General features: G+C 40.6%; 5 protein-coding genes across 6 annotated transcripts; 2 read left to right on the top strand and 3 right to left on the bottom strand.

The window, feature by feature from the left end:
• Window positions 1–267: 267 nt before the first annotated feature.
• On the top strand, window positions 268–2,585 carry hspb6 (heat shock protein family B (small) member 6). The gene is made up of 5 exons (XM_086039338.1): window positions 268–296; window positions 1,268–1,414; window positions 1,499–1,662; window positions 1,979–2,101; window positions 2,196–2,585. The coding sequence occupies exons 3-5, from the start codon at window positions 1,507–1,509 to the stop codon at window positions 2,358–2,360; spliced, it is 444 nt and encodes a 147-aa protein (XP_085895464.1). The 5' UTR covers window positions 268–296; window positions 1,268–1,414; window positions 1,499–1,506; the 3' UTR covers window positions 2,361–2,585.
• proser3 (proline and serine rich 3) lies at window positions 2,512–9,625 on the bottom strand. 2 transcript variants are annotated; one of them, XM_086039310.1, is made up of 13 exons: window positions 9,177–9,623; window positions 8,790–8,892; window positions 8,470–8,693; window positions 8,231–8,382; window positions 8,049–8,143; window positions 7,340–7,425; window positions 7,128–7,258; window positions 6,791–7,026; window positions 5,274–5,935; window positions 4,574–4,739; window positions 3,045–3,195; window positions 2,764–2,845; window positions 2,512–2,670 (listed from the first exon to the last, which is right to left on the bottom strand). In XM_086039310.1, exons 1-13 carry the CDS (start codon window positions 9,185–9,187, stop codon window positions 2,613–2,615), a joined length of 2,157 nt encoding a protein of 718 aa, XP_085895436.1. In that variant the 5' UTR covers window positions 9,188–9,623; the 3' UTR covers window positions 2,512–2,612. The 2 variants fall into 2 exon arrangements, with proteins under 2 accessions (XP_085895436.1, XP_085895437.1); XM_086039311.1 differs by lacking the exon at window positions 8,790–8,892 and having other exon boundaries at window positions 8,470–8,532; window positions 9,177–9,625.
• Window positions 9,624–15,341, top strand: lin37 (lin-37 DREAM MuvB core complex component). Its single transcript, XM_086039335.1, has 9 exons — window positions 9,624–10,007; window positions 10,415–10,490; window positions 10,567–10,617; window positions 10,747–10,776; window positions 10,857–10,942; window positions 11,059–11,222; window positions 11,310–11,441; window positions 12,571–12,644; window positions 14,315–15,341. The coding sequence occupies exons 1-9, from the start codon at window positions 9,974–9,976 to the stop codon at window positions 14,400–14,402; spliced, it is 735 nt and encodes a 244-aa protein (XP_085895461.1). The 5' UTR covers window positions 9,624–9,973; the 3' UTR covers window positions 14,403–15,341.
• A 575-nt stretch (window positions 15,342–15,916) lies between these two features.
• LOC147143824 (chymotrypsin-like protease CTRL-1) lies at window positions 15,917–18,692 on the bottom strand. Its single transcript, XM_086039332.1, has 7 exons — window positions 18,605–18,692; window positions 18,341–18,444; window positions 18,164–18,243; window positions 17,069–17,150; window positions 16,796–16,976; window positions 16,577–16,707; window positions 15,917–16,103 (listed from the first exon to the last, which is right to left on the bottom strand). Exons 1-7 carry the CDS (start codon window positions 18,648–18,650, stop codon window positions 15,942–15,944), a joined length of 786 nt encoding a protein of 261 aa, XP_085895458.1. The 5' UTR covers window positions 18,651–18,692; the 3' UTR covers window positions 15,917–15,941.
• A 1,630-nt stretch (window positions 18,693–20,322) lies between these two features.
• hsc70 (heat shock cognate 70) lies at window positions 20,323–25,037 on the bottom strand. The gene is made up of 9 exons (XM_086039312.1): window positions 24,871–25,037; window positions 23,242–23,447; window positions 22,949–23,154; window positions 22,718–22,870; window positions 21,858–22,413; window positions 21,587–21,789; window positions 21,314–21,512; window positions 21,006–21,238; window positions 20,323–20,876 (listed from the first exon to the last, which is right to left on the bottom strand). Exons 2-9 carry the CDS (start codon window positions 23,444–23,446, stop codon window positions 20,685–20,687), a joined length of 1,947 nt encoding a protein of 648 aa, XP_085895438.1. The 5' UTR covers window position 23,447; window positions 24,871–25,037; the 3' UTR covers window positions 20,323–20,684.
• Window positions 25,038–25,723: the final 686 nt, after the last annotated feature.

Raw genomic sequence — 25,723 nt, 5'->3', positions numbered from 1 at the left:
AGCAGGCGCACTAGTTGAAACGTGGCATTCTGATTAATATTGTGTTTGTGGAATATGAGTTAAGCAGGAAAGTCCACCCCTTTTTGGCCATCTCAGGGGGCGGCCATTTTGTCACTTCTGTCAACTGAACATGACATCACAACTACTCTGGGCTCAGGGAACGACCAATCAAGGCTCAGCTGTAGAAAACAGGTCAGCCGTGATTGGTCATTACCTGAGCCCTATGGGTAGCGGTGATGTCATTTTCAGTCGACAGACGTGACAAAATGGCTGCCCCCGGAGATGGCTAAAAACAGGTGGATTAACTCTTATTCCACAAACACAATATTTATCAGAATGCCTCGTTTCAACTAGTGTGTGTGCATAGAACATATTCTTGAAAAAAATATGTTTGGTTTGACTTCCGCTTTAACTGTACAGACATTTGAGGTTTACTGTGATACAAATATAAAAGTAAGCTAACCACTGTTGTAAGAAGCAATTATGTAGCAAGCTCATTGCGGAGTGAACAGAGGGAGTGAAGATGTAAGATGTTCACATATATAGCTGACATTGTGGTATAAACAACAAACCATAATGTCTACTAACCTCTTTGTGCTGCAGGGCCTGGACAATAGTAGGACTAACCACCTGTCATTCATTCTGTAAATTGTTCTACAATAAAGACATTAGGGGCAATAGACCTGATGTTGTCTTCATAGAATTAACAATTGGTAGTTATTTTAAATGAACAGATTTGAAGAAAAATAGTCATATTGCAAAATATAGTGTGTGTGTGTGTTCTTCATCCATCAACATGTTGGGACATCCGTTACCAATGATAACTGGTCCAAAATGTCAGCCTCATAAGTACATTTAAACTCCGTAAACCAGTTATAAGTTAAGATAATAAAGTGGGATTGTTGCTAATCGTAGAAGAATGTTTTGACTTGGTAGATTGACTTAATTGAGGGACAAACTTACTGGCAGCCCACTTGCAGTGGCATGTGTTTGAAGCACCCCTGCCGTCTGTTACTGTCTCTCTGACTTATTGGCCAGGCAGTCAACCACCACCACAGCTTTTGAACTTATTTTTAGTAATACCCATTTTAAAAAACGCCATTTAGTGCACGTTTGGTCTGATGACTTAACGATAACAGTTAGTTCATGACAACAGTGCAATTGATCCCCTCCTGAACAAACAGTTGGATACAATCTAGATAAATTCACTAATAAGCCTATGACAGCTGCTTCAGTCCCAAAACAAACTGTCCTGCTGCACGAACAGGATCCCAAGGGTACACATGCTCAGAACATAACAGAAGCAAGGTGTCCCTACGAATTCCCAACTCATTATGCAACTCCAGTATATAACCCAGCTTTGCTCAGCAACCCGGAGTCACTCAGCACAAGGAACACTCCACTGAAGAGAAAGGTAGGTTGTGGCGACCAGACGACTTGTGCTCTGATATTGTTCTGCCATAACCGCCTTAAAGTTTTTCTATTTTTGTATCCTCAGATATTGACATGGATTTTATCCTAACACCTACACTACCAGTTGGTGGCATCCAATGGGACAAGGTTTTGCCGCCACTTTTCCCTCGTCTCCATGGGACTTACGGACAATATAGCTGGACACCCCAACTGCTAATTCCAGAGATTGATAGTACCACGGCTGCAGAGGTGAATATGTTTATTTACTTAATTGGGTTTAACATAGTTGGACAAGATAAATGATCCATTAAATTCTGTGTGGGCTTGAATGATGATCACTAAATGCAGTCTAAAACCTTTCAAGAGGAGAGTAAACCTCTGTCTCAAATTTACAAGTGTATCAATAAGAAATATTTAAATGTTTGTGCTCTACAAGGAATTGAAAATTGGAGATGTTGTGTTATAGTCTCACAAAGGATTCTTTTAAACTGTTTTATATGATTAACATTGATTTATATTTCTTAATTGGTTTAATTTAATCTTGCTAATGATCTTGTCTTGGCAGGCAATTTGTGATGATAGAGGATTTACAATTCAAGTGGATGTCAAACTTTTTAACCCCAAGGATCTCATGGTCAAAGTGGTAGGAGATTTTGTAGAGGTACAAGGAAGGCACGAAGAAAAAAAGGTTGGTGTTGCGTATGATAAATAGCAGTATTTAGAGTGGTGAACAATGCAACATGCCACTGAACCTATTATATTCCCTTCCTATGTTCTTTTAGAAAGATAGTGCTGGGATGACAACACGACAGTTTAACCGTCGCTATCGAATTCCAAAGGGAGTGGACACCATGGCTTTGGAATCAGCTGTTTCCCCAGATGGTGTCCTTATCATATCTGCACCCATGCTGCAAACAGAGATGTCCAGGTCTCAGCCATTCTCATAAAACCCACATTTGGTATATTCGGATATGGCCTCGTCTCAGAGATTTGTAAATAATGCTATTGCACATCAACCTTCCATCATAATTCAAGAATGCACACTTTGTAAATATTGAGTCCACAAATTAAAAGCTATTTTCATTTTAAGCAACAGTGTTGTGATTCAGATTTTTTTTTTTATTGTATTGTATTTCTTCCATAAATGTCAATAAATTACATACAAAACTAAATTTTAAAAATTGTCATGAGTTACTGCATCAAGTTGGGGTATCTTCTTGCTTATCCAGAAAATTGTGCAACATGAAGTCCACTTGACTGGAAGGAATAGAACAGATGAGATCTTATTAAAATCAGGCGATAAAATGTTTAGATGAGGAAACATGTCTACCTGAAGTATAACAATTTTACCTGATTCGCTCTTTAACGCATTTTCTTTGTGTGCGAAGGACTTGTAGTAAAGGGTCGTCTTCAAATTCTTTCTCATCTGAATCTGACAACAATTAATCATGATTATGTGAATTCAAAGAGTCATATTTTTGTTCCAACTATATGCCACACATTACAGAATTGAGTGCATGTTTAGGAATGCGGGGGGGGGGTGGTGACAGCTGTACACGTGTTAGAATGTATCGCTCATAATTAAGAGTGGGGGTAAAGGTTGAGTGCCCTATGTCACCCCCTTGGCTTACCTTCAGCCTCTTGCAGCAGCTGGGACATGACCTCCAGTGAGGTGTGTGAATTGCAGGGAGGAAGTGAGGATTGTTGAGGTGCAGGAGGCGATGGGACGGCTGCATCTTTTGGAGAAGAATTCTCTGGTGGGAACAGGACCTCTGAAACAACCTGCCAGATCCAATTAAAACATGCTCCTGGTTAATCCATACAGAACACTGATTTCCTTACAAATCCTGCTGAGATGAAAAGGGCGGAACCGTGACCGGGCCTGGGTGTGCACAGGCCCACCCAGGTTGACAGACTGCCCACCCAGTGAGATTTATGAAAATAATATATACTTTTACATTTTTAGTAAATCATTTTTGAATTTGAGTTTTGTTGTGTTTTTTAATTGATTGAATATTAATAATGGTATCATTCTGGTTGTCTAAGGAAGATTTGAACTTCATATTATTCAGTTTGTCATTTTATTTGAATATACGATGTGTCGGGACAGGAGGATTGTGTTCAGTGAGAGAAATATTCAGCCCCACGCATTAGCCACGTTCTGGCTCCCCCCCGTGACATGGTTGTTTATATTTACATTATTTGATGTGGTACTGTAATCTATAGTTACCTCGATCAAGATGATTATAATGTCAGCGGTGTTATATTTGTCAATGTGTTTATTCATTCATTCATTATCCATACCGCTTATCCTCACAAGGGTCGCGGGCGTGCTGGAGCCTATCCCAGCTGTCTTTGGGCAGCAGGCGGGGGACACCCTGAATTGGTTGCCAGCCAATCGCAGGGCACACAGAGACAAACATCCGCACTCACAATCACACCTAGGGGCAATTTAGACAGTCCAATCAACTTACCATGCATGTTTTTGGAATGTGGGAGGAAACCGGAGTACCCGGAGGAAACCCACGCAGGCACGGGGAGAACATGCAAACTCCAAACAGGGAGGCCGGAACCGGGATCGAACCCACCACCTCTGAACTGTGAGGCGGACGTGCTAACCAGTCGACCACCGTGCCGCCCCGTCAATGTGTTTACATTCAGTCTGAACTAGTTTGTGGAACATGGACTACATCTGTAAACCACTCACTCAACATGACATTGGCATACAAAATTGAGTCCAGAATATTCAGACTTTTGAAACCTTCCACACTAATGTCAAGTTAATACTGTAGAGTGAATTTAGCCAGGCTAGCGTAGTTAGCATGTCAGTGTGTCTGCAACCCTTCAACTGTTTACTATGTGTTTATTTACTGGATTAATTGTTCATGTTGACATTTTCAAATTTCTCAACAAAAACCACTAAGATGTAGGCATTTTATTTTTCTATGTAACATCGAAAATGAAAATGAAATAATATTTCAATTCATTGAATGTTAATTGTCTTGCTGAAAATGTGTCAAATGCCAATCATGATATCAATCAATGTTGGGGTGTTAAGATGAAAAAATAAAACATTGGCGTATATCAAAACTGTCTGTATGACCTGACAGTGGAATATTATTATCTCATTCACTGCCAGATATTTTCAGAACCTGCTGACCTGTCCTAAGGCACGACGGACTGGAGATGGCGACGCATGATTGCCTGTATCTTTGCGACTCTCCTGCTGCTGTGGATCTGCCCGTGCCTTGCTCTTTTTTGGAAGCTTCTGATGTACGGAGCTTGTGGCACTAGTCACATCAGCATGCTCACTATATCCAGTACACCTGCAGGCATTTCACATCACATTAAAGTGGAAGTCAATCCAAATGTTGTTGTTTTTTTCAAGAATATGTTCTATGCAGGCCGAAATAGTTGAAATATGGCATTCTGATTAATATTGTGTTTGTGGAAAATTGGAGTTATCAAAATCCACCCGTTTTTAGCCATCTCAGGGGCGACCATTTTGTCACTTCTGACTACTGAAAATGACATCACAGTTGCTCAGTTAACAACCGATCATGGCTCAGCTGTTTTCTGAAGCTGGGCCATGATCGGTTGTTATCTGAGCCCTGAGAGACTGTGATGTCATTTTCAGCCGACGGCATGTGGCAAAATAACCGCCCCCTGAGATTGAAAAAAACAGGTGGACTTTGTTGCTTAAATCATATTCCACAAATGCAATATTAATCGGAATAAGTTTCCACTAGTGAGCCAGCATAGAACATATTCTTGTCAAGAAAATGTTGGGGTTGACATCCTCTTTAAGCATTCAATTTAAGTGTAAAAGCGAATCACGACACCATGTCTTTGTATTATACCTTGTTGATTTCTTTTGCTTTCTGATAATCCTCTCCGTCTTCTCACTTTCACTCACTTGCTTTGCTTGGTCTTTTTCTGTTTTAGCCATTTCATTCGTCATTCTGGGGTTCTCACAATGACCTTCTTCCACATGTCGAGACTGACTCCCTTTTTCAATGCGTCTAGAAGGACTGCCCTCTTGCTTAGGTTCCGAAGGATCGCCGACTTTGACTTCTGTTAATCTGGAAGGACATCTTGGTCTTGATGGACTGCTACTTTCTCCAGGCACAGAAGTATAACCTCTATCTGTAGGTCTAAAAGGGCAACCTACATGTGTATGTCTGGAAGCAGCAGGAGGCGGTGATGGAATGTGTCTGTGAGGAAGTTCATCCATGTAACTTAAGTTTCCAGAGACTTTGGTTTGTTTACCTAAGGTCTCTTCTGGTTTGTGTGGATTTCCGTGGAACGTGCTTGTACGATGTGATTGTGTGGGACAGGGAAGAATATCACAAAGAAAATGCAAGTGCGCAGGAACATGCGCAAGAGACTGTGGTTGGCAGCCTATTGCATCAGAGACAGCACTAGCAAGGGGGACGGACATTGAGGGGTGATGTCCATGGGCTTCTGGGAGATCAGGAAACGCTCCTCGGGAGGGTTCAGGGTACTGAATACTTGACTGTTGCTATGGATGATACAAGCAAAAGCAAAGTGACTTTTACAATCTATCTAAATACACAACAGATCCTGTAAATCCAGTTATAAGAGCTGTATCAACGAACACAACCTTCCCATTCAAACAGGCAAGTGAGTGTCCAGAATTATGACTCTATGATACTCTTGGAGTACTTAGCATATGATTATACAGAATACTGAACGAACGGCACAGTTGGTGTATGGCAGGCGCGTCCAAAGTCCGGCCCGGGGGCCAAAGGCGGCCGTGTTCAAATTTCCACCGCCCCGCAGCCTCTGGCATAAAATTATTAGAGTGGCCCGTCAGTTGTGTCGACCACAGTATATAATACACATGTAAAAAAACCCAAAAAGTTTGATGTTTCACCATCAGATGGCAGCAGACCTGTTGCTGCCCTCTCGGATGCTTTCGGAAATATGCTTAGAGTGCGCTCTGCCTCCCCGAACACACCACTCGTCAAGTCATGTTAGATGTCAGAGTGAACACCTTGCTGCATGACCTGTGTGGCCATTTCCAGCCCATTTCTAAAGTAATGACTGAAGCAAAGAAAAAGAAAGTTGGAGGGCCGTTGCTTCCAGGACAAGTGGAAATTGTCATATTTTTTCACTGAAATACAAAACAACTGTGTCTGCTGAGTTCACTAAGAGACTGTAGATGTTTTCAAGGAATTCGCTATCAAACTACGACAAGGTGACTGGTAAGGAACGCCGTGAAAAATTAAAGCAACTAGAAGCTGGATGGTTAGCCCGCACACATTTTCACCTCACCAAATCTGACTCTCTTTGCAAAAAATGTGGACACCCCTGGTGTACGGTATATGAAGAATGTTGCAACTATGAATCCTACCTTGTAAGAGTGTCCATTGACAGGGGAAAAGTGGAGAATGGGGCCCGGATCGGGACTGGGAGTACAAAGTCTGGAGTTTTGCTGGAACTGACATCGTTCACTGGCCTGCTCCATCTTTCTTCTCAAACGCCACTGAGAAAGGATGTCATCTTCCGGGCGTGAAGGAGGTGCCCGTAATGAAGTGACAGTGTATCTTTGGTGGGGCACAGCTGAAGCAGAGTCCAACCCGGCCATTGCTGCAAAGGTCATAATAAATATAGCAAAGAGTTTACACTGGAAGAACACGCCAAATAAATAGAATGTGACAAAACGACTGATTCAATTTGTGTCTTACTACCTGTAGATTTTATTGAAAAGTTAATCTCATGTCTTTGCGCTGTCTCATTGATATTGACTGGAGAAGAGCGATCTGAGCATCCCAAGCCCTCTGAACTGACAGGAATTGATCCATTGCTGAGAATACTGTCACTGTAAGAAGACAAAAGGTTCATCCAAGTGAAGGAATTAATTGATGCAACATAACTTTAAGGAGCTAGCTGCTCTGCAAACCCTCTCTGCAGAAGTCTACTGGCCCTTTCTTGAAGGTGAAGTATCTCTGTGTCCTCAAACTCACTCTGAGATGTGTCTGACGGAATCTAAGGTAAAAAGGAAAGACGTCAAATGCAATATTTATCACGATGTTTATAATTGCAGTTGGAAAAGAAAAAATGCTGTGCAGTTACAGCATATGATTTACAATACTATGGAAACAATTTATTTCAGTAGTTCAATTCAAAAGGTGAAACTCATATCATAAACTGTATAGAGTCACTACACGCAGAGTGCAATATTTCCTGCGGTTGTTAAAATAATGGATGGCTATAGCTTGCAGCTAACAACACAAAAAATTCACCATTGTAAACACAGAAATTAGGTAGGAATTGACCTTTGAAAAAGTATTTTCTTATGTTTTTAAAAAACCTGTATAATATGGGTTTCACTTATTAAAATGAATTGTAGTACTGAAATAACGTTTCAATGCTATTCTAATCTACTAAGAGGCATCTCAAACACGATAAACATTAACAAAGATTCCTACAAATACCCTACAGGTAGGTGTAGTGCTGAACTTTAAACTCCATTAACACGGCTGTATTTGTTTCTGGTGACTTACAAAAAGAACCACTAAAATCATCATATAATCCATAAAACCTCCATCTATGACATAGATTGTATGGCAAGAAAAGGCTATATTGTTGTCAATTCCCAGTGAACATACATATGCATTCATGTTATAGTCTCCTCGGTGTGGTGAAGAATTAAAGTCATCAAATGGGCGTCCTGCTGGACTGGAGATTGCTTGGCTTTGGTCATCTTTCCGATCCGGCATATAAAGACAAAAAAGGAGATATTTTGACACTTAAGGAACATGATCATTTGCTCTAAAATGCTGAAATGTACCTTTGTGTGAAGTTTTACTGGGTGTGGAACTAGGAGGTATAGATGAGGAAGACATCCACCACAAAGGCACCTTCTCCTCTTCAAATTCAGCTGACATCAGCTGGCGCTCCTCTCGACTCAGCGGTTCTCCATAGCGAAAACGATCAATGTACCTATGAGAGCAATGTACCCATGAGAGCCTTTAATTTTACACACTAAATCAAAAATGATTTCGTTTAGCTTTTAAATCTGATTCATACTTTGTTAGTACTGAGTCCCGGTGAACTAGATGAGAAGAAGCAGTAGATTTTGGAACTGAAGGTCTTTCCATGTCGGATAAGGTAGGAGAAGAAACATGGTCAATGGAACGTCCAGAATGGGCGAAGGAAGATGGTCCGTATTTGTCAGGCCAATGGTTCTCATTTTTGTCATACGTGTGTACTTTTGGATGTTCTTGCTGGTGTGAACGTACAGGAATCAAACTCTACAAAGAGCAAAATATGGTTTTAAAATGTAAATAAGCGCGGGATTTAACATTAATTATGCCCATATAATTAGTAAAATATTATGTCAGTTACACCTGTTTGTTGCTTTTGTTCTTAGTGCAAGGCTGGCTGAAGGATGGCTTCCCCATTGGAAAAGCTGCTGGCTTGGATGCATTCTGCATTATTGTCACAGAATTTCTAGAATTGAAAAAATAATATATATATTTATTATAATCATGTAAGAGGAAACTCAACTCACAATTATTTGTCCGTAGTGAGATTCAAACTGTAAACCGCCATTTCCAAAGCCCAAATTGATGGTTCGAGTTCCACTGCGAAAAAATGCAAAATGCCTACTATTGTACTCGTTGGAGCGATGCTATTTTGCTTGATGATTACTGTCAAGGAACCAACCCTACTACTCCCCAGGTCAGAACATGTACAACAAGTTTCGGATTTAAAACATGTGGTCCTGAGCTTACCTGGATTTCATGAAAGCTGATGCTGTCCAAATAAACAAAACGTCGAGGGAAAAAAATGTGCACAGCAAAGGACGTTTAAAAGTGGACTAAGGTTATTTAAAGAGATCACGCGTGTTGATCCCAAATTACAATAGTTTTAGAGTAACTTCAGTCTGGTTACGCACTCAACATGTACACAAAACACAAGTTCCATGGATTCAAACGTTTCCCGACCACGAACTTTGGCAGACCAACATACTAATCTGCTACACGTAGTCTTTTGAAAATAATTGTATCAATTCGGCCTAAATTTAGACTTCAATAGGACTGCTGTTATCTTTTTGACAACTGGCAAGCAAAAGAAAACTACCGGTCCTTTGTTTACGTCGAGTCGATCAACCAATAGATGCGGGGCTTGTAATGATAGACATAACAATTGACCAATCACCGTGAGCTTTATTGATTCCAAAACACCAATCGGCAAATAGGGAAAGAACAGCGCGCGGAAGAGGAAAGTCTTTTCGGAAGCTAAGGCTATAATGCTAAGCCTTATCGTCTGTTATGGACGTTTGTGTTCACACTATAATTGCGAATAGTAATTTAATTCAGATCTGAACGTAATTTACTGAATCAGCGAGGGGTTTTCGTCGTAGTTGTTTCCGCGGTGATGTTGTTAAGTAGCGAACCACGGTTGCCGATTCAAGCTAATGTTAAGACTTGCTAGGTGTTTGAAAACTTAAGCAAACTGTCCTCGTTTTAAAAGAGGACTATTTGTCTAGTTTACTCAATTTTAAGGGCAGTACTACCATAAGGATACAATGCATCACGTCAAGATCAAAGTCGAAAGGCCAGGTAAGCCGTTGTATTTTTTTTCATGTTAAACTTTTTTACCCCAAACTGTCCTTTACCGTAGGAAGGTACGGAGTCATTTCCTATACTGTTTTATTATGTAATACTGTATGTGCAACTCATAAGTATTGGCTGTTGTGACAAAAGTAAAGATGAAAAGCAAAAGAACATTTTAGATTTAAAAAAAAAAAAAAAAAAAAAAGGAAAGGGACATTTTAAGCTTGCAAGTTGGCCCAAGTCAGGGATTTTGTGTGTGTGTGCATGTGCCTCGGCGAGAGTTGTATCTGATAGCAATTCTTGATCGAAAGTGTGTTCTGTTATGGTAACAAGCGACTGAAGTGCACCACCCCTGGCCACATACAAGGATATTACAGTTTTTACAACAAATAAATAATATGTTGTCTCTTAAGATGTGGATGGGGCCGCAGCACGCAGCAGACTGGATTCTATTTTAAAGGGACTGGTGGAGAAGAGTGAAAACGAAAGGTTAGCATTTAATACCTTAATGAATTGACTGATTCAAATCTGCCTATCATAATTAATCCAACTGCACTTTGAGCAGGGATCAAAACGAGAGTGAGGCTGGAAAAATGTCAGTTGACTCAATGAACAAGTAAGTACAAGATGTATTCAATTCATTGTACATTATGCTGGATAATGTGGTGAGAGTGAATGTTATTGTATCATTTCATTAGATTTACCAAAACGTAGATGTCACCTTATAATTCTCTCTGTTTTATAGGGATTTGTCCCCATTGTCTGCTGGAAAACGGTAAATATCTAGATATTCTTTTAACAAAAAAAAAACACTGCATGCAAAGTAATTACTTATATTCTTAATTTAATTTCCAGACCATCTGCAAGATTCCCACAGCATCGTCGCAAAAAGCGCAAAGAGTTGGATGAAAGCATAACAGAAAGCAATACTCACAGACAAAGTAAACTTTCTTTTTTTACCCCCTGAAAAAAGAAATCTCCAAAAAGTTTATTTATCTTCATTGTTCTGTAGTTGGAATGTATTGCAGTTGTTGTTGTTTATGATTCTGTTTTCCAGATGCTTACATTATTAAGTTGTTTGACCGAAGTGTGGATCTAGCTCAGTTCAATGCCAGCACCCCACTGTATCCTATTTGTCGTGCATGGATGAGAAATAATCCGTCCGTCCGAGAGCCCAGTGAAGGATCCCCAAGATCTCCACAAATCATGCTAGAGGAAGAGGTAAGGGCCACTGATTAAACAACTTGACTTCGAAACCAGAATGAAGATAAAATAATGAAAAGAGCTCAATTGAACTTTCATTTGCAGGTCACAGACATGATCAATGGCAAAGAGCAAATTGTATATAGACTACCTCCTCCAACGGCGTCTCCCATCAGCCCCTCTGGTGAACCTGTCAACCTCAGGATCCCACCAACTGAGAAGCCCACAGTCACCAAGGTTGTCTACATAATCTTGTTAATCTGTTGCACACATCGGTGTATTGCAATGTAATATCCATCCATCCAGTCAAAGAAAAAATTGACAAGAGCTGCAAGATGCAGCATTTGAGTATCAACTTTGCAAAGTACGTCTGCGTAATAGCAATATTGCAGGTCCTGCGATGTACCTTGGTACATCATGTTTTCAGTATATATGTATATATTTTTTACAAAGTAAAGCCTGGTTCACACGGCAGGATAATTGGAACGATTTTAGCCCCGATTCTCGCCTCCTGGCGACCTTAGGTCGGGGCCGACTCTCGTAATGCCTCCAAAAATAGTCTTATCAGATAATCCTGCTGTGTGTGGTGTGCTCAGCCTGATCTCACTCAGCTGCTCGGAAGGATGTCCGACTTCAAATCGGGGATATTCAACATGTTGGATTTTTTTGGGCCTGACTTTACATCGTGTGTGCTGTGCCCCGAGGACAAACCAGCACGCAGCCGGTTGACAGTGACGTACACCCAATCAGAAAACGAGGTGACGGGGTGGCGAAGCAGCGCAGTGGGAATCCATAATGAAAACAGTCATGGCGTACCAGAGCCCATCATCTTTTCTTTTTGTGTTACTTTTTTCCACTAAAAATAATTCACAAACTAGCGGCACCGTCAAGAAACAATCTGAGACCCCTGCTGCCTTTTCATCCGCCATGTTTGTTTCGAGGGGTTTTGCGAGATTTTCCATCTGACGTGAGAATATCCGTGAATGAATTGGTTCGTGTGTGATGTGTTGATTTTGACGTGTGGCTGCACACCACACATGCTCAAAACTGTAATACGCGTGATTTTCTTCTAGTGTGTGGTCTCTCAGAGATTGCAAGTCGGCTGACAATTTTAAAATCCTGCCGTGTGAACCAGGCTTTACTTTGAAGTTTGACAGAGCGAGCAATTCTCCAAGTAAGGGTGTGCTTCAAGCTGTTTTTCACTCACACAGTTGAAGTTTACTGTAACAGGTTTCATGTTTTCCTGTATTGTTTAAATATCCCAATGTATAGTGCAAGTTTGAATAAAATCACAATGTCATTGGTTTCCAGTATTGTGCAGCCGTTATATCTACACATGTTAATTTAATGCTTCCTCCCTTTCCAGTTAACAGATTCTGTGCCTGGATCAGGTTCCTACATGTGTGACCACATGGAGCGATGGAAAAAGATCAGACAAAAGTATGTGGCTGATATTATTTGTTATTCAAATCAGTTAATATGAAATATATACATTCTGAGGAATGATGCTGTGAAAAAAATGTTGACCTGGTATTAAATTAACTTGCGAAAATCTGTCTACAATCACGGTGGTTGGGGACCAAGAAAACATAACAAATTTGCACAAATTAGTTCCATCCATCCATCCATTATCTGTACCGCTTATCCTCACAAGGGTCGCGGGGCGTGCTGGAGCCAATCCCAGCTGTCTTCGGGCAGAAGGCGGGGGACACCCTGAATTTGTTGCCAGCCAATCGCAGGGCACACAGAGACAAACAATCACACACGCTCACAATCACACTTAGGGGCAATTTAGAGTGTCCAACCAACCTACCAAGCATGTTTTTGGAATGTGTGAGGAAACCGGAGAACCCGGAGAAAACCCACGCAGGCACGGGGAGAACATGCAAACTCCACACAGGGAGGCCGGAGCCGGGATCGAACCCACGACCTCTGAACTGTGAGGCGGATGTGCTAACCAGTCGACCACCGTGCCGCCCACAAATTAGTTGCCCCTCTTAATTTTTTTTTATAATTGCCTATGCATTGAACCCCTGTTAATAGCGTGGGATATTTTCCAGATCCACCCCCTATAGGTGTAAATCCCTGATATGAGACCATATCAAAACATGTTTTTGAGAGTTTTATCAATCTCACACACTTTAAACAAATTGTGAATGTATATAAAATACTGTACATTTTGAAGAAGTGTCTGTGTGTTTGATAATGCACCCTGGAAGGTCACAACTAGGGCTGCCACAAACGATTATTTTGCTAGTCGACTAATCACTAACAGTAGTCGCGATTAGTCAACTAATCGGATAATATGCAAATCGCAGCAGCAAGCTGCTGCTCTTATAATAAGCCTCATTCGCTTACAGCTTAAATTCTTTATGTACAAACTAATCATGAAGACAAGACGATAGTACATTCAACTTGTATTAAAATTTGCAACTTAAGCCATCATTCCTGACATGTTTACAAAAAAGGGAGAAATTGATGGCGATACTGGCCTTAAAATTTTTTGCTGTAATTCTTTAGTGCGTTTAAAAATTGAACCAAAACTATACAATATGCAGAGTTGCACTAATACAGTGAAATTATCTACAAATACAAAAATAATTACTTGGATACGTATTTCACTCTTCTTGGGCACCAAGACTTTTTTTTTTAATGGAAGGTAGTGAAATCAGAAGAGTAAATTGGGAAAATGCTCTGTGCTAAAGAAAACCAAAATAAACATTGGTTTTTAATTTTGTATTAATTTAAACTTTATCAAAAAGGTTTTGTTTTTCTTCACTAGTATGCATAATTTAAAAGTAGTAAATTGATCTACACAATCAAAATGTGGTATACACATGTAACAAAAAAAGACCTTTTTTCTTTGCACTATAACGTAGTATATTACAACAAACTTAATTATGAGTTCTGAATTCTTGATGCAGAATTCAAATAAACACCTTGTAATCTCTGCAGTTGAGAAAAATGTCCATGTCCACTATTACACATGTCCTAAACCGATACCGAAACTTGTGAACTTGTTGTTCACATATACTTCCTAATGCAACATGCATTAAACGTGTAAAACATTATGAATGCCACCTTTTTTTTTCTTTTTTTTTTCCCCCCAGATGGAAGGAATGTTCGAACAAGAACCAGTTGCGATACACCGAGAGCATCAAAATCCTGAAGGAGATGAAGGACTTCTATGATCATTAATTGACAACTCTGCAAGTTGGCATTTACTCCCCTCCAAAAGTATTGGAACAGCAAGGCCAATTCAACCGTGGATTTTGCTTTAGACTGAGAACATTTGGGCCTGACATAAAAAGATGTGCGAGACGAGAAATTTTCTCATATTTCCAAGTTGCAAATGACATGCAGTACAATTTAGAAGATTAGAAGCGTTACTTGTGATGAAACACCTTTTTTTAGTGGAGCAAAATAATTACAACACATGCACTTAAATAGACGGAAATCACTAAGACTTAGTTTGTAGTTGGTATTTATTTGTGTATCATTTCCTTGCAATTATTGCATCAAGTCTGTGTCCCATTGGCATCACCATACTTTCACATTTCCATTTTGTGATTCTCCCACAGCAACCCCTTTTAGATGTTCCTGTCGGAGATTATTTACAGCTCCGAAAGTGTTTCTCTCATAAACTGCTGCTTGAGCTAACTGTTCGATGTTACTTAGTTCTCCAGTGGTTTCGTTCTTGTCCAGGACATTCCAAATTGTCAAATTGGCTATGACCGGTGATTCTCCATCTTTTCTAAGTTTCACAATTAATTGCTTGTTCTCCGCTTGTTGACAGCTGTCTGGTTTTCATGTCGGTTACACCTCTAACCTAGTAGACTATGCATGTAGTATTCACAGGCAAAACCCAAACGTGAAACTGAACTTAGGTATTCAACAGTATTTGTGACTGTAGGCTATTTGAAAAACACTGGGGGAACACAATTTTTGGAGTGTATTGGGACTTTGACTATAATCTTCATTCACACAGTACCGTCATAAAAGACCCAGAACCATAAACCTCAAACAGACCAGATACTGTATTCCTATGCAGCATAACAATTTCTTGAGTCGAAGTATTTGATATGCAAAGTACAATTGTTCACTAAGTGTAAATCAATAAAATTACTAGCAATTCTGTCCAGTAGACTGATTATTTTAAACTAACACAGCATGTAGTATTAGCCCTTTTGTGATTAATATCCTTTCAATTTTGCACAAGCTTCGTGGATGCTCATCTCGCATCTCCAATACACTAGTTATTCAAACACCATATGCATGAAAGTTGATTCTCCTCCTGAATTCAAACAAAACAAAATACTTCTATCAGTATTTTAGAAACATGTTCGACAGCTGGATAATTGTTTGGGTCTCTGCATATAAACATTTGAGTTCAGAACTGAACTTAGAATAATAGCATGCTGTGTTAACATGCAGCAAAATTTCAGGGTGTTTCATTTTGATTCCTCCAAATGTCAGGTGCAATTGATTAAAAACATGTAAGTAAAAATATACTGCATTCATGAGCTTTGTGCATCCCTCCTCCTCCTAAATAATTAAACAGACAGGATTGCAATACCCATGTGAAACTTGAATCTTTATATTTTATGCACAGATTAGATGGACAGAAAGTAGTTGGTAGTATTCTAGTCCTATCAAAATGTGATGATCATGGATGACCACTAAGATGACAAATGAACAGGCACATAGTGGTGTCAGTTTTCAGGAATGGTTCACATTTTAATTGGAGGCAATGGTCCTGTCAATCCAGCTGCGTAGATAGGACACACGGGCGTACACGGCAGGGGTGCGCACGTTGCAGTTGGAGGTACCCCAGGACACAATACCCACAAGGTTCCAAGCTCCACCGCTCTGGCACACCAGGGGGCCACCGGAATCACCCTAAGAAACACACAAATATGGCATTCCGTTAAATTTGCAACGAGTCAATATAAAACATGAGGTTTTAAACTTTAATGTTGATTCAGTTGTCCATCTGTTGTCCATCTGTCCATTTTCTATAACACTTGTCTTTACTACGGTAATGGGTGAGCTGGCGCTTGGCTTTGGCCGAAAGGAGGGACACACCTAGTTCCATTCGCCAACCAATCACAGGATAACTTTGTAGAATTTACAATTTAACTACCCGTTTTCAATAGTGATGCTGTACTTCTGATGCCCAGTAAAACAGGAAATAGGTTTCTCAATTTGTGTTGTCTTCACAGTTTCCATAATTGCACACTGAGTAATGCATCAGTAATGATCCAAATGAAGTTTGTTCAGCCTTGTCAGAAGTCTGTACTCAGCTGAGTGCCACCCCAGCTGTCATTGTTTAACTTTTGTGTTGAAGGAGAATTGGGAGATTGTGATTTTACCTGGCAGGACGAGACTCCGGAAGCACCAGCACAGATCATAGCATCAGTGATTCTGTTGTAACCCCAGTACTGCTTGCACTGAGTCGGGCTGAGCATGGGCAAGGACGTCTGCTGCAGGTAACGAGGGCTTGCTGTGTAGCACAAAGCATAGAGACATCCTTTCAATCTTCTCTTCTTCCATAGTGCCTACAATATTTTACATGTGTCTCTGTGACTAACAGGTATGGCCGGTTCTTCCCCATCCAGTGGTGACACATTTGGTTCCGGTGGGGATGCTGGTGCTGGAGCTGGCCAAGCACACAGGAGCCACGGTCCTGGTTATCTGAACTGGAGAGGACAGCTTCAGAAGGGTGATGTCATTGTTGAAGTTCTGGGAGTTGTAGTAGGGATGCGAGATGGCCTGTACGGAAACATCATAGTCAGCTTCTTTGTAGCCCAAGGGTGTATTTGTACTAATGTTAGTGTTAGTATTTAAATGTTGGCACCACTTACCCTAGAGATGGTCTTGACCTGAATTTGCTCGCTGTTGGTTTGACGATCGTGCTCGCCCAGGATCACGCGGTGGCTTCGGGAACTACACAAGTTAAACAATCATAGAGGATTAGAATCCAAATAGTTTTTTGATGAAAATGTGGGCGAAACAAACTGGCACTATATAAGCAGCTAAGAGTAAAATTAAATGGAGATTAGTCAAAATCTAAAATAATGGAATAGTAAAAGTAATAAAAGTCGCCCAAGAGCAAACACGCCATCTTCCCAAACTCATTCTCAAAGATTTTAAGAGCCATGCGTGATGCAATAAATATAACAAAGAGCCGACAAAGCCTGTTTATTTGGTGGATATTAATCTACCTCGATGGCTCTCGTGGGTCCTGAAAATTACAGCTAGAATTATAGCAATGCATGGCATGGCATGGCATGGCATGGCATCTTCCAAACCGCTTATCCTATACAGGGTCGCGGGGAGTTGCTGGAGCCTATCCCAGCCGTCAATGGGCGAAGGCAGACTACACCCCGAACTGGTCGCCAGCCAGTCGCAGGGCACACATAGACACTGTCACTGAGCGGGAATCGATCCCACGCTGCCCGCACACAACTCAGGCGTGTGTACCACTACACTATCAGCGGACCTTTATAGCAATGCATTTGAACAAAACAAGCCTGCCTAAATGTATCTACCTTACTATTTTCACTCGTTATGGTCACAATTTTGCTGCATGGCTTCCTCACAATGAAGAACTAGGTGAAGTTTTACAACACTTCTCACATTTTGAGCGTTCAAGAATCAGGGCCAATATTTTTTTCACTACTTTAAATTGATTAAGATTGCGTAAAAATAACAAAGTGAGCACAGACCATTAGTATCGATTTGTGTAAATATTAATCAGACCATATTTGGAGAACCCGGATTTCTGCCCAACACCACTGATATAAAAACACCAGTGCTAATTTACAATGAAGATAATAATACAAAACACTTTCAACAATGTGGAAGTAACTATAGTTACAAATGAAAATAAAAACAATCAACACATGCCATCTTAGCATCAGCCAGTTGTATGAAACAGCCAATGGGGAGGTACTTACGACACACGGCAGTGAGCGGCGGTAACGACCCAGTTCTGGTTAATCAGAGAGCCTCCGCAGAAGTGGAATCCCCTGCCATCCTAGGATAGAGAAATTCTATAAATTTAACTTTCTCATCTTTGTGACAATAGTTGAGTGTATAACGGCATGGTGCGTAGGGACAGTTCGTGAGCATACCTGAAGTGAGACCTGCCACGGCCAGGACCCAGGCACAGCATTCTCTCCGTTTACAATCTTGTTGTAGCCGCTGACTTGGGGAGCGATTGAAGGCCTTCCACATCCTGGGACCCGATTACAATATTAACATAATATACCATAATGTTACAAAATCTCTCAAAGAAACCACTAAAGGTTTGTGGTTTTATAATTGGGCACAAACTTTTAGTTTCACAACCTCGGCAAAGTGTCCTGTAATTCAGTGAATAAGTGCATGTGACTCACCCAGTGCAGAGGCAACAAGTGCAAAACAAGTGATGAACAACAACATGGCTTTGTCCGGCCTGTGAATCACGTCCGTGAGCTTCTGACATGTGGGACACTTGCTTTTATAAGAGCCTGTCCTACACTGACCATGGGCTCCATGTGTTCAGGTGCGATAGGTCTGGGAACAGAACAGCTGCAGATAAGCAATTGGAATGGATTCAAAACTGTCAACAAATTCATGGACTTTTGATTGGTATTCCACGTAAACAGCATAGAAATCCATCCATCTCTCCATCCATTTTCTGTACCGCTTTTCCTATTCCGGTTCAGATGGAAGTTGAGCTTATCCCAGTTGACTTTGGGCAAAAGGGACACTGTCATACTGCATCCTAGACTGGTAGGCAGCCAATCACAGGGTCCACGTAAAAATAAATAAATAAATAACTGAATAAAACATTTTGCACTCAAAGGTGGCAATAATACGTGAACTATACTTGCACAATCTATCAAGATCCTATACGATAGTTGTATCAATATTGTTAATACGTATTTGATACATTAGTTTTATGTTAGATCTCATTAGATGGCATTGCATGTTTACATAATGATGTACTGTATTAATCTTTCAAGGTAATATGTGTATTGAAATTAGAATTGTAAAATAAATGTATGGATGCTAAAAAGTACATAGTACAAAATAACCCTCCCAAAATAATTCCAAATTAGATTTTGGAGACACCGGAATACACTAGTCTGAAAAAAATCATTTTGTCATTCGTTTAAGCATATGCAATACATATGCCTTACTGTACATATATGTATACAATTGTATTACCGCCCATGTATTGATGATTCGTTACATGCCAAATCACCCAGTGGGTTTTACCAAGCTGATGTTTATTTTAATGAAACTTTGTGTACTTGTTGATAGTGATGTCAAAACACTAAATCTCAAATTTTAGGTCATTCAGAGTCGGGTTTGGGAGCTACCGCCCGCCGAATTTGACATTTTTGGCAAAAAGGCTCGTGGCCGCCTTAATTTGAACCCTTATTTCTCAGAAACTACTGGGTCAACCTTCACAAAACAAGTTGGAAAGGGAATTCAACTAGGATTCCAAATGAAAAGATTGGTGCATGTTTTAGTAGCTTGATATTATATATGGCCTATAATTTGACCTTGTGGATCACGTGATCTTAAAATTTTTCATAATATGTAATCTATAATGTTTCAAATAAGTAAAATGTTTTGTTTCGTAGCAGGAGTGAAAGTGTCCATACCCTCATGATCTATCATTTAATATCTTCAAAATGAATTGATGATTGAAGATTTGGAAGCCTTCTTGAATTCCCTTTCCAACAGTACCTTTTGTGAATACCCATTGGTCCTTGAGATATAAGGGTAAAGGAAGGCGGCCACGCCCCTTTTTGTAAAAAAAAAAAAAAAGAAGAAAAAAAAGACCGTAGCTTCCAAACCCCTGCTCTAATTGACCTAAAATTTGAGATTTAGTGGTGTGCCATCACTATCAAGAAGTACACCAAGTTTCATCAAAATAATAAAATGCTTGGTTAAACCCACTGGGTGATTTGGCACGGAAAGACCCTGATGTGAATTTGCTCGTGCAGGTAAATCCAAATGGTGTGGCTGTTTTGATTTGTTTTTCCACACCTCTGTCTTATATTTTCTGTGACTGTGAAGCTTTTCAACAAAACAGTTTAAAAAAAGAAAAACAGAGACATTGCCATCTCAATCTTTATTGACACACTGTATTTTAGTATAGGAAATAGTTGACTTTTGTTGTCTTCAGTGGATTAATCAAAATTTAGACACTATTTTTACTTGGATTTGCTTGATACTTAATTGAACTACTAGACTTTGAACTTTAGTTGTATAAATATGTATTTATTGCTCTTCAGTAGGAAGCATTCCAATGTTATGCTTTTTTTTTTGGCTAAGAAGAAAAAATCACACAGTTTGGAGATACTTTTATTTTCATTTGACAGTTTTTGTTTTTATTTGATGAGCATCCTGAGAAACGCCTTAAGACAGTGACGCCTTAATGCCAGGATATGAAATTTCAGCACTACGAGCGCTGGGTGTTTAGTCAACCTCCTCAATAGTTGGGCCAGCGGAGCCACCTTCAGCTCCACCAGGGAAACCACCAGGCATCCCCCCTGGCATTCCACCAGGCATTCCTCCTGGCATGCCCCCTTGGTAAAGCTTGGACATTATGGGGTTGCAGACTTTCTCTAGTTCCTTCTGCTGGTGCTCGTACTCATCTTTTTCTGCCGTCTAAATAGCAGAAGTAAAAAAATAATGAGAGGAAACATTAAGTCGCTTGTTTGTAATGCATTATGAGACTATATTATGGCAATGCCCAGTAGTATCCTTGGACTTCAGTCACTCCTGATTCATCTTTACCTGGTTCCTGTCCAGCCAGGAAATGACCTCGTTGCACTTGTCTATGATGGCCTTTTTGTCTTCTGGGCTGATCTTATCCTGAAGCTTCTCGTCCTCCACGGTGTTCTTCAAGTTGAAGGCCAATGACTCAAGGGAGTTCTTAGCTGTGACTTTTTCTCTCTGGGCCTCGTCTTCGCTCTTGAATTGCTCGGCCTCCTGCACCATCCGCTCGATGTCCTCCTTACTCAGTCGCCCTATGGGAAAAAGAAACCTCTAGATTCTTATACTCTCATGTGGTGTTCGTTTTGGTCTCAGACTAAGGAGTGCACCTTTGTCATTGGTGATGGTGATCTTGTTCTCTTTTCCGGTGCTTTTGTCAACAGCAGACACATTGAGAATACCATTGGCATCAATGTCAAAAGTCACCTCAATCTGGGGGACCCCCCTTGGAGCAGGTGGAATACCAGTAAGCTCGAACTTGCCCAGGATATTATTATCCTTGGTCATGGCTCGCTCACCTTCAAAAACCTGAAAAAAATGCATGCTGTTAAATTATGATACGCCACAAGAGTAATGCATTTGGAACATGGAGATGGCGCTACCTGAATGAGCACACCAGGCTGGTTGTCAGAGTAAGTGGTAAAGGTCTGGGTTTGCTTTGTGGGAATGGTGGTGTTCCTTTTGATAAGCACAGTCATTACTCCTCCAGCGGTCTCAATTCCCAGGGACAGGGGTGTGACATCCAGCAGGAGCAGGTCCTGTACGTTCTCAGACTTATCACCAGCCAAGATGGCAGCCTGCACAGCTGGAGAGAGTTTCCACATTCAACAAATTTTTGTAAAATTCAAGTATATTCGCAATAGATGTATTTACCTGCTCCGTAGGCCACCGCCTCATCAGGGTTGATGCTCTTATTGAGTTCACGGCCATTGAAAAAGTCCTGCAGAAGCTTTTGGATCTTGGGGATACGAGTGGAGCCACCCACAAGGACAATATCTTGGATCTGGGATTTATCCATCTTTGCGTCCCTGAGGGCCTTCTCCACGGGCTCCAGGGTTCCACGGAACAGGTCCGCATTGAGTTCCTCAAAACGGGCTCTGGTGATGGAAGTGTAGAAATCGGTTCCTTCGTAGAGTGAGTCGATCTCAATGCTGGCCTGGGTGCTGCTGGAGAGGGTACGCTTGGCACGCTCGCAGGCGGTGCGCAGGCGACGCACAGCTCGTTTGTTGGTGTTGATTTCCTTTTTGAACTTGCGCTTGAACTCGCCAATGAAGTGATTAACCATTCTGTTGTCAAAGTCTTCACCACCCAAGTGAGTGTCACCCGCAGTGGACTTGACCTCAAAGATACCATCCTCAATGGTCAGAATGGACACATCAAAAGTGCCTCCTCCAAGGTCAAAGATAAGAACGTTGCGCTCACTTCCAACCTGAAATACAAATTTGACAATCAGAATTGCCTGCACTGGATCGTCTGATCTGTCTGGATTTTTCCTTGTCTTTCTCAAGAGGCAAATGAGTACGTAACATCAGATTAATTGAAGGCTCCAGACTGGTAGGAAATGTCTACCTCTATCAGCCCTTTCACTGTTTGGTGATCTGTGACATGTGGCCTTTATTTGAACGGCAATCATTTCAAGGTGTGCCCTGCATAACGCCTAGTCAGCTTGATTAGGCAAAAACTCACCAATGACCCTGAATAGGCTAAGCATTGTAGAAATGGATTATGTTTACCTTTTTGTCCAATCCATAGGCAATGGCTGCTGCAGTGGGTTCATTGATAATGCGCAGTACATTAAGGCCTGAAATGGCGCCAGCGTCTTTGGTGGCTTGACGCTGGGAGTCGTTGAAGTAGGCAGGAACGGTGATGACTGCATTGGTCACAGACTAGAAGATGGAAAGATTTGTTTTGAAAAACATTCATTGGTATTATATGAAGCTCTCTTTAGCCAAACGTTTTCTTACCTTGCCAAGATAGGCTTCAGAGATCTCCTTCATCTTGGTGAGGACCATTGAGGAAATCTCCTCGGGGTAGAAAGTCTTGATCTCACCCTTGTACTCAACCTCCATCTTGGGTTTAGTTGAGTCATTCACAACCTTGAAGGGCCAGTGCTTCATGTCTGCCTGGACCACGGAATCATCAAACTTACGGCCGATCAAACGCTTAGCATCTGTAGAACGATCAAGACAAGACATCATTCAATTCTACTCGAATGACTAAGGAGAACGATAAATCAGTACTACTGTGTTGTATTTACCAAACACCGTATTAGATGGGTTCATGGCCACTTGGTTCTTGGCCGCATCTCCAATCAGTCTCTCAGTGTCCGTAAAGGCCACATAGCTGGGTGTGGTTCTGTTTCCTTGGTCATTGGCAATGATCTCCACTTTGCCATGCTGGAAGATGCCCACACAGGAATATGTGGTGCCAAGATCAATGCCTACTGCTGGTCCTTTAGACATCCTGAATAAAGCAAAGTATCCATTATTATTATTATTATTATTATTACTTGGTGCACACTGTATGTGCAGTGCTGACTCATAAACTACTGCTTCATTGATTTCTAAAATGAATTTTATATTATATATTGAATAATTGTATGAATATATTTCTCTCATAATTAACACAGTTATGTGTTTATGCACATACAGAAGTACAGAACGCATTTTCTAAATACTGGCAATAGGAAAACGGGTTAGGCAAACCTAAAATGAATAAAGTTAAGTGTAGAAATACAAATTGCAATATACAACTGCAACAATAAAATGCCACACGTATGTATGAATTTTGCTTTTACAAATATAATTAGGCTCACTTTGATCTGACACGAGGCCAGATTTAGGGATGAATTTAAAACCAAATGACTGATAGTCAGTCACATTGCCTTTTCCTTTTGCACTTAGGCTTGCCACTCCTTCCTCTTGAACATAACACTATCATGTGACAGGAGCACTGATCCCAGAGCAGTGAGTGTGTGTGTGTGGGGTGGGTGGGTGTGTGCGTTTGTGTGTGTGTGGGGGTGTGTGTGCGCGAGTGTGTTTTCCAACAGCTGGCTCCAAATACCTTTCTGTTACTATAATAAGTGCAATCTTAACTACATGGAAATTAATGGTGAGTGCAAAAAAAAAAAAAAGGGATCATTGTTGGAAAAAATCATTTACAAGGACGCTATTCAAATCAAAGGCTATAAAATACACACATTTGCAGTGCACATATGTGAAAATATTACATTCTGTACATGCCAAGATATTTGCTCACTTTTTGGGCCATGCTCGTAGCAGCAGAGACAGGGCAGACTGTCCCAATTAGACACTTAATGAAGCTGACAACCATATTTTTGCTGGACATTGTCTTTTCCGCTATTTGCAATTGAAGTGCAAAGTTTGCTCCCAGAATTTGTTCGAGGGTGTTATGTTGAATTTTCACTTGTTATCCTGTTGTGTAACACCGAAAAGAAATTGCTGACACAGCTTGGTTGCTTCTCCATCCACAAGTTTCCAAGTGCATCATCACAAAAAAACAAGATAACATCATCATTATTTCGTTTCTACTGTATGTATATATGTATACCGTATGTATGTGTGTATTTTTTCTTAAATTTATTTTAAGCTTTTCAGACATAACATCCAGTTAATAGCTGAATAATTCAAATTACCTATGTATAAACCTAGTGGGCTTGACCATCCAGACCTAAACTGCCTGTTATTGATTCCGTTTCAGGCTGCAGTCAATAATCCATGCAAGCATGATGATTACTTTTTATATAAAAAAAAAAAATTTAAAAAACAAAGCTCTCACACGTGGCAGTTAAGCTTTTCAATGCAGCAATGAAGCGAGACAAACTTTGAAGCCAGGCTGGATGCAGCACAGCTAGAAATTGTGTTACCTTGTTGTGTCAGCAGTTCAACTTTAACAGATTATTTTGTGCTAGCGACCCCTGACTTCCTCTCCAGCGCTCCTTTCCGCGTCCTGGCAGGCAGACTAAGAGGGCGAGTGCATGTGCTCACCCAGTGTATATAGAGCCGTATGCAGGGGGAGCCCTACAGGGTGTCAGGTGACCCCCCACAGAAAGTTCTAGAACCTTCTGCCTTGCCTAAATAAGCCTGTTGGTCTACCAATAAGTGGACAAAACTATTGGGACAGCTGACCTTTAGACATATACAGTGCTAGGAAGTGAAATGGCCCCTCCTTTTCCTGCCATGACAGATTCTATTTTGGGAAGACTTTCTCCATGATTCCCTCTAAAGTCTCACAATATCTGTTCTAGTTCATCCCAAATGTGTTTGAACTCATGAACCTTGCTTTGTGCACTGAGGCACAGCCATGCTGGAACAGAAAAGGGCCTTCTCCAAACTGTTCCCACAAATTGAGAACACAATTGTCCAAAAATGGCTCAAAAAGAGGAATTAAGATTCAAAGGGCCTTGCCTTAAACTTACTACTGTACTGTATTGCTGAGGAATGTCGGTAAATAATACATTTTAGGTTAAATACAAGTCCATATTGATTTGTTTAAATGTTAAAAAGACATTGTTTTTTTCCCAAATAAAAGGCCATTTGCAGTACTATACCACAAACCCAGAGATAACCCGATTGCTGATTGTTTGTTTGATGAATTGTGTTATGCATCTTTTTGATGGAAATCCATCTATTATCCAAACCGCTTATCCTACTCTACAAATGCCAAAATACTGCAAGAAGTAATTTAGAAAAAGGAAAAAAAAGCAGACTCATTATTTC

This window comes from Filicampus tigris, chromosome 8 (assembly GCF_054856515.1).
Source record: "Filicampus tigris isolate MCC_2025a chromosome 8, RoL_Ftig_1.0, whole genome shotgun sequence".
Lineage (NCBI taxonomy): Eukaryota > Metazoa > Chordata > Actinopteri > Syngnathiformes > Syngnathidae > Filicampus > Filicampus tigris.
Note: the sequence above shows the minus strand (reverse complement) of the source record. Positions and strands in the feature narration are given on the sequence as shown.